General features: G+C 39.3%; 1 protein-coding gene across 1 annotated transcript in view; it reads left to right on the top strand.

Moving 5' to 3' along the window:
- The window catches only part of LOC119833577 (transient receptor potential-gamma protein-like), a 15,013-nt gene extending 9,011 nt beyond the window's left edge, over positions 1 to 6,002 (top strand). The window contains exons 14-18 of the mRNA XM_038357646.1: positions 611 to 794; positions 1,199 to 1,411; positions 1,836 to 1,998; positions 2,176 to 2,518; positions 2,947 to 6,002. Coding sequence (XP_038213574.1) covers positions 611 to 794; positions 1,199 to 1,411; positions 1,836 to 1,998; positions 2,176 to 2,518; positions 2,947 to 3,153 — 1,110 coding nt within the window. The 3' untranslated portion in view covers positions 3,154 to 6,002. The remainder of the gene's footprint in view (positions 1 to 610; positions 795 to 1,198; positions 1,412 to 1,835; positions 1,999 to 2,175; positions 2,519 to 2,946) is intronic.
- The last annotated feature ends 997 nt before the right edge of the window (positions 6,003 to 6,999 follow it).

Below are 6,999 nucleotides of genomic sequence, written 5' to 3'. Positions count from 1 at the left end.
TTATTATTTTCAGAGAAAGGCTAAACAGGCTACAGAAAGAGACTTCAGATATCAGGTGCGTACCTATCGTTTGTTAAATGAGTTTTGAATAAATTTCACTTAGCGTTGAATAAACAGGTCTGCAAACATTTGTTATTTATAGGTATCATCCCTACTAATATTATAAATGCGAAAGTAACTCTGTCTGTCTGTCTGTCTGTCTGTTACGCTTTCACGCCTAAACCACTGAACCGATTTTGACAAAATTTGATATGAAGATAGAAATGAACTTGGGAAAGGACATAGGATACTTTTTATCGCGAAAAAAGGGTAGAAAGGGTTGAAAGAGGGGATGAATGTTTGTATGAAAGTTCGTTATTGTGAAACCGATTTTGATGAAACTTGGTGTGAAGATGGAGCTAAACGTGGGAAAGAACAAAACATACTTTTTAATACGAAGAAAATACTCCTTACCATGTAGCGCGATATAAGCGAATTATACGCGGGCGAAGCCGCGGGCGAAAAGCTAGTTATGATATAAATTTATCTTACATGTAATCTATTATTACCTAGCTTCGGGTTTACGAAAATTCCTCGAGGTATTCTGGTAAGAATTATGAACATATTGCAGGCGATAATGCGCAACCTGGTGCGTCGCTACGTGACGGTGCAGCAGCGGCGCGCGGAGTGCGGCGGCGTGACGGAGGACGACGTGAACGAGATCAAGCAGGACGTCAGCGCGTTCCGCTGCGAGCTCGTCGAGATCCTGCGCAACTCCGGCATGAACACCTCCACCGCCAACGCGGGTGCGCCAGGTGCTTGCTCTGTCTCTCTACTTAACTTTCCGCTAGCGTTGACGTTGAACAGTAACTCCCTCGTCGTCTAACTGTTTGTGAAGACAGGCTCTTAACATACAAGATATCTTCTGCTTTATAATTTAGGATTCATCGCAATAACATTTGTGTTTTTTTGTAGTAGTTAATAATACATGTAGTTAAGGCAGATTTATTTTTAGAACTTCTGGGTAGGAGTTCCAGCCTTCAGATTTTTGTTTTGAGTTTGTGTTTCAGTTATATTAGTTTTCATTTACATAATTATTACATAACATTTTGTAAATTCAATTTAAAATTATAGCACCTCTTTTTTGTACAACTAAGTATGTCAGCTTTATTTCACGTTGCAGTAACACAATTTGTAAAGCGATATTTCAATCTTTCAGGTGGAGGGGGCGGTAAGAAAAACCGTCAGAAAGAGCGACGACTGATGAAAGGATTCAACATAGCGCCCGGGGCGTCGCTGGCGCCGGTGGACGAGTTCCTGGCGTCGCTGCACCACGAGCACGGCGGCTCGCACGGCGCGCACCACGCTTCGCTGTCGGCGCTGCTCGGCGGCCGCCTGCGTACCAGCCAGTCTAGCCTCTCCGATGGCGCAGGTGCCACAGCTATTCTTACTTCATATGCATTTTTTTAGTTAAGAGCTTTCTATTCTCTATGAGATTGATCATCATAACTATTAATTCGCATTAAAACAGAAATTAAATTATTGTACGTGAATATCTGAAAAGCATTGCTGGGTATTGGTTGTAGTTGTTGTAATGGTAAATGGTTACGTATTTGGTTATGTTATTTATAATTTTTAGTATTTTTTATAACCGTACTTTTAAATTATTTTCGTTGACTAAGTTGTGATGACCACTTTCAGACTTATTACTTACTTATATAAACCTACTCATATACTGCTACATAAATGTACTTAGCTTTAATATGAATTTGAAAGACGTTTAAAGCCTTTGCATCAAAATAATTATTATCTTACATATTAGTTATTGTTTTATTTATTGTTGCTGTGTCTGCTAGGCGCAGGAGGAGCGGGAGTTCTGGCCGCCCGCCGCAAACCTGTGGGGCACAAGCGGCGCTGGGGCACCATCATCGAAGCCGCACGCGCCGCGCGAGTGTCGCGCCTCATTGGCCGCTCGCGCTCGGAGGACTCCGTGTGCGATCACGCACGTCCATCGCCAAGGTATATCATATTAATAGGTTTTAAAATTAATTACGAATATCCACTAAGGTCATGTTGCCTAAGGCATAGACATGGGCGAAGGCATAGGCATACGTAGCTGTAAGTAGGTACATAGAAATATAAAAAGAAAGAAGTGTCTATATTATGTAATGTTACCGCTTAATCTTATAATTGCAGTGGCAGCGAGCGATCAGACTCTGGAAGCGATTCCCAGCGTAGTCCAGAACGCGTGACCCGCAGTGGGCCTCTGCATCCTCTGACAGCGTTAGCGGCACTGAAACGCAAACGCAAGAAATTCTCGGACTCGCGGCGGCAAGCGGAAGCGGGGCGCGGGGTCAGCGGCGCGGAGGCGCTGCAGCGCGCCAGCTCGGTGCCAGCGCGCGTGCCGCCGCCCCCCGCGCCGCGCGCGCCGCGCCCCCTCGCGCCCGCCGTCTCGCCCCCCGCCCCCGCCGACGGCGCGGCGGCGCGCGGCGGCAGCCGGGAGCCGCTGCTCGCCAGCCTCGAGGACGACGCGCTCAAGGTGACGCGCCCTCACTCACGGTCCCTCGTACGTGCCGACACATACGCTATTATTGTTTATTACGTTTTTAATCGTCACTATCGCTTCGCCTGGGCGTGCGGTGGATGTAAATACGCTTAAATTTTTTTAAAGTCAAGCAATGTACGAACGCTTCGTGCTCACACCAAACGATACAAGTTAACTAAACAGCTACCTATGTATAATTATTTATAACAAAAAACTAACGACCTTCAAATTGACAGAACTAATCCAAATTTAAACAACCATACGGAAAGCACCAACCAAATCAAAGCAAAAATTGACATCAGTATCGGTTCTCCCAGTCAAAAGTTCCGAGATAACAAACACAAAAAAGCAGTTAAATTGTGAACCTCCTTCTTGTTTGAAAAGTCACTCGATGTCTCAAAACAATTTTTGCGTGTTTCCAGGACACCTGCGGCCAGTGCGGGTACGAGACAAGTACGGAGTCCCACGCGGCGCTGAACGGGGACGCGGAGGGCGAGGACAAGAGCACGCCGTCGCCGAGCGGCGAGGGCGAGGGCGCGGCGTGCGGGCGCTGCGCGGCGCTGGCGCGGCTCGCCGGCGTCACGCCGCTGCACGGCCACGCGCCGCACCACTCCGCCGGCTGGCTGTAGCCGCCGCTCACGCCTCGCCTGATCTTGTTACATTTATCCATTCTGTCGTGAAAGCGACAAATCTATGACGATTTTGACACCTACCGCAAATAGATGTTTTGTTATTTGTATCCGCTACTTTACAACAATAGACAAGAAATTAACTTAATATGTATGATTTTTTCTCTAAGTTTTCAAAAAGGCAACTCTATTATTTTATAGACTACCTAAGCTCAAAAAAATGATCAGTTCTTTGTCACCTATGGATTTGTAGATTTACGCCATGGCATTACGATTTTCATAAAATGTTGCTTTCAATTATGATATAAAACACATAAAATGATTATATTCAATTGTCTCAGAAGAAATATTATATATATGGATATAATTAACAAGGCCGTCATATTATTAAACGTTAAGATACTTATTTCTATTCTTAATGAAAAAAAACAGAAACAACGATATACTGGCACAAATACAGATTATATTTAAGAGAATCAGTACGGTCCGCGAGGCGTAAGCTGAGCAAGCTTTACATGTATGTGTGTGAAACAGTACAGACAACACAATTTAATCTTAAAAAAAAAACATATTATTTTCTCTACAAATGGACATCGCATTTCTCTTTCACTCTGATGATAATCTGGGTATAGTTTTTGTTGATAGCATCAGCTGGACATTTAATACAAAGTCGTCATCTTCGCCAGGATGGACTGTTAGAGAAGTAGAATAGAATTTCAAGCAATAATTGCAACGATACGTATCGTAACGAACGTTCGTCTATGTTTATTCAATAGAATTTGTCTATTATCTCCTTTTTTTTGGGTCAGGATCTTTTTTGCAATGACCAATTAAGACCTAGATAGTTTATTTATGTCTTAAAATTTTTATGCATTAAGTTACTCATTTTTCCCGTCTACTTAAAGGTTTACTTATTTTTATACATATTTTTTAAGTTGGCTGTCATTTCACAAAAATCTTAACAAAATCTGACATAAAAATAAATAAAAATATGATGGCGTAAATATTTTCGTATCCGTTACCAGTGCACATGCGAAACGGGCGAGGAGTGTTTACGTCACGCGAGGCACGCGCCGCGCCTCACACCGATGGACAAAAGTCAAAAAGCTTTACAAATCGCTTTAAATCAAATAGAAAAGGGATGCGCTGCGATGCGATAGTCAAACCACACTCACACAAATGCAATGCTCAGTTTAATATGCCTCGCGAGCTATACCTAACTACAACTTTCAAACTATATAACTAAAGCATTATATAATATATTATATTTCGTGATTAAGTAGATGTAGTTACAAGTTAAATGGATAATTAATTAATATGTAATATTTATGTTCTGTCGACTTGGAGTAGTTATAACGTAAGTAACAAGGGCATATTATATTATCAAACACCAATTAGATAAGTAGATGCAATCTAAAAAATTTAAAAAATAGGGTTAAATATTTTATATACAACATATAATTAATGTATACTAAAATCGTATTTAAATAAAAATTAAATTATACCAAATGAATAATGTGTTCCAAAAAGTTTTCCAATACTAATTTATCGAAGCGCAACGGCAATAGAAGTATTTAGCGGATTAAGATCAAACATGTGAAACAGGGATTTTGTGTAACGTATTGTCCTATTCGTAACAGTTGCAGAGTATCGACCGATTTATACAGTATACCATAACTGATACATACACATTAGTCTTACGCAACGGCACTAAACGTTCTCGCTGCGGGAACGCGGTGCAGTTGATAACCCATTGGGATCTAACCATTTTGGGTTTAGGCGGACAGCAATGAAGAATCTATACTTAATTATTTGTCATACGCATTTATTCACGTTGCTTGATGCATTTCACGTCACAACAAATCGGGCAATATCAACATTATCCATTTAACATTTATTGAATGAGTACCTATATGTTGTGAGTAGGTGATAATGGGTGATCCTGTACGGTTATTGACTTTGCATTCGTTCCAGGCATTTTATAGTAAGACAACTAAATCCAATCATATAAGTAGGCATTAATTAGCAATAGGTGCTTAACATACAACAATCGACACTCGCATTTAGTTTAAATATTATAATCTGATAATGATTGTGTGGTAAATGGAAGCAATGTAATAAAAATAGATCACGAAAATTTATCGTTGTTACAGAGGTCTTTTTCAGCAACATAAGGACGCTGCGGAACCCAATAATCACCTTCGCTAAGTGTCACTAAAACGCAATGATATCGTCTCAGATTATGCACTGAGAATGCTAAGAATAGCACAAGGAGTGGTCTAGCCTACGTCCTCATGTTGCGTGGAAGACTACATTAAATTTAAGTGTAGAATGTGAGTGTGATGCGATGAGTCACTAACTCATATCGTCCTTTTTGTGCGTGCTACTATTATGTGCAGTGCGTTCGTCTGCAACCTGTTACTAAACTTTCGCTTTCATTGCCCTATGTAAATTTTAACATTGTCTAGTTTTAATATTCTGATAAAAAATTATTCTCTATAATCTGCGTACACGTTTGTGCATTTTTCGACTATGAATTGAACCTGTCTATGAAGCTAGTTGACGCTAGTGTTGAGAGAGGAGGTAATGGTTGCAGAGCGAGGGCACGTGAACTATTATTTATATAGATTTATTATAATTGCGTACTGGGTAATGTTATTGTACGGATGTAGTGTCACCGGAGGCCTTCAACGTGTTTAGTTGTGCGTCGCGTCGTCGCGTGGCCGCCCCGTCGCGCGTCGCCGCGTCGGCTGCGCGACTGACGCACGTTACTTAATCGATTTATATTTTGTAAAGAGTTGTTGTTTATTTATACATCATATTTGTATATAACGGTGCGAGTTTAATAAAATTAGCACTTTAAAAAGTTTGTTTTATTCTTGAACTCTTTCCAATAAAAGAACCTTCCTATTCAAAGTATTGAAAACTTACTATATAATCTACAAAAAAATATAGTAGAGATAACTGTCTTCCATACAAATTTTCAACTCCTTTCACCCTTTTTTCGCCATAAAAAGTATCCTATGTCCTTTCCGAAATTCAGTTCTATTTTCATACCAAATTTCATCATAATTGGTTCAGTGGTTTAGGCGTGAAAGCGTAACTAATGATAGACAGACAGAACGAATAAGTACATATATAACAAAATGTAATAAATTCAATTCTTTTCAATCCCATTGTTTTCAAAATAAATCTAAAATCGAAATTATAAAGCATTTGCAACGATACTATACATGCCGAAATTAACTTTCATCCCTTGTTTATAAGAAAAGCCACCCCTAACGTATATGTACGGGTTGTAGGGTTCGTACAGAGTATTTTGAGATGGTTATTAAATAAAAGAATTAAGTACAATAATCGGTTCATTGACTAAATCCGTATGAATCATGTAAACCACTGTTTATTAAACTCAAGTTGTTAACTTTGCCGTGCCTATACATTTATAAAATTTGTATTTTTGTAAAGGGACATAAATATCTTTTCACCACAGCTAAAGAAATATATTGCCATGATCACCGGCATCCTAACAGACTAGTTTACAAAAAAACTCCCAGGACATCCTTGTATACAAAAAATTGTCATTCTATGTGTATTCAAATATTTAATAAACTTCCCGAGAATATTAAAATGTTAAACATCAATCCTTTTAAAACAAAACTTTACGAGTGGCTAAATAACAAAATTTTTTTACAATGTATCCGAATTTATAAATTTGCGAACTTGCGCTAACTTTGACTTTTGAATATATTGTTTACTAAATGTTTTTATGATACAACAATTAACTAATGTAATTTTTAATGTAATTTAGACATAATGTCAAAATTTTACTATAAAATTAATATGTAA

Source organism: Zerene cesonia, chromosome 17 (genome assembly GCF_012273895.1).
Source record: "Zerene cesonia ecotype Mississippi chromosome 17, Zerene_cesonia_1.1, whole genome shotgun sequence".
In the NCBI taxonomy this organism is placed as follows: Eukaryota; Metazoa; Arthropoda; class Insecta; order Lepidoptera; family Pieridae; genus Zerene; species Zerene cesonia.
Note: the sequence above shows the minus strand (reverse complement) of the source record. Positions and strands in the feature narration are given on the sequence as shown.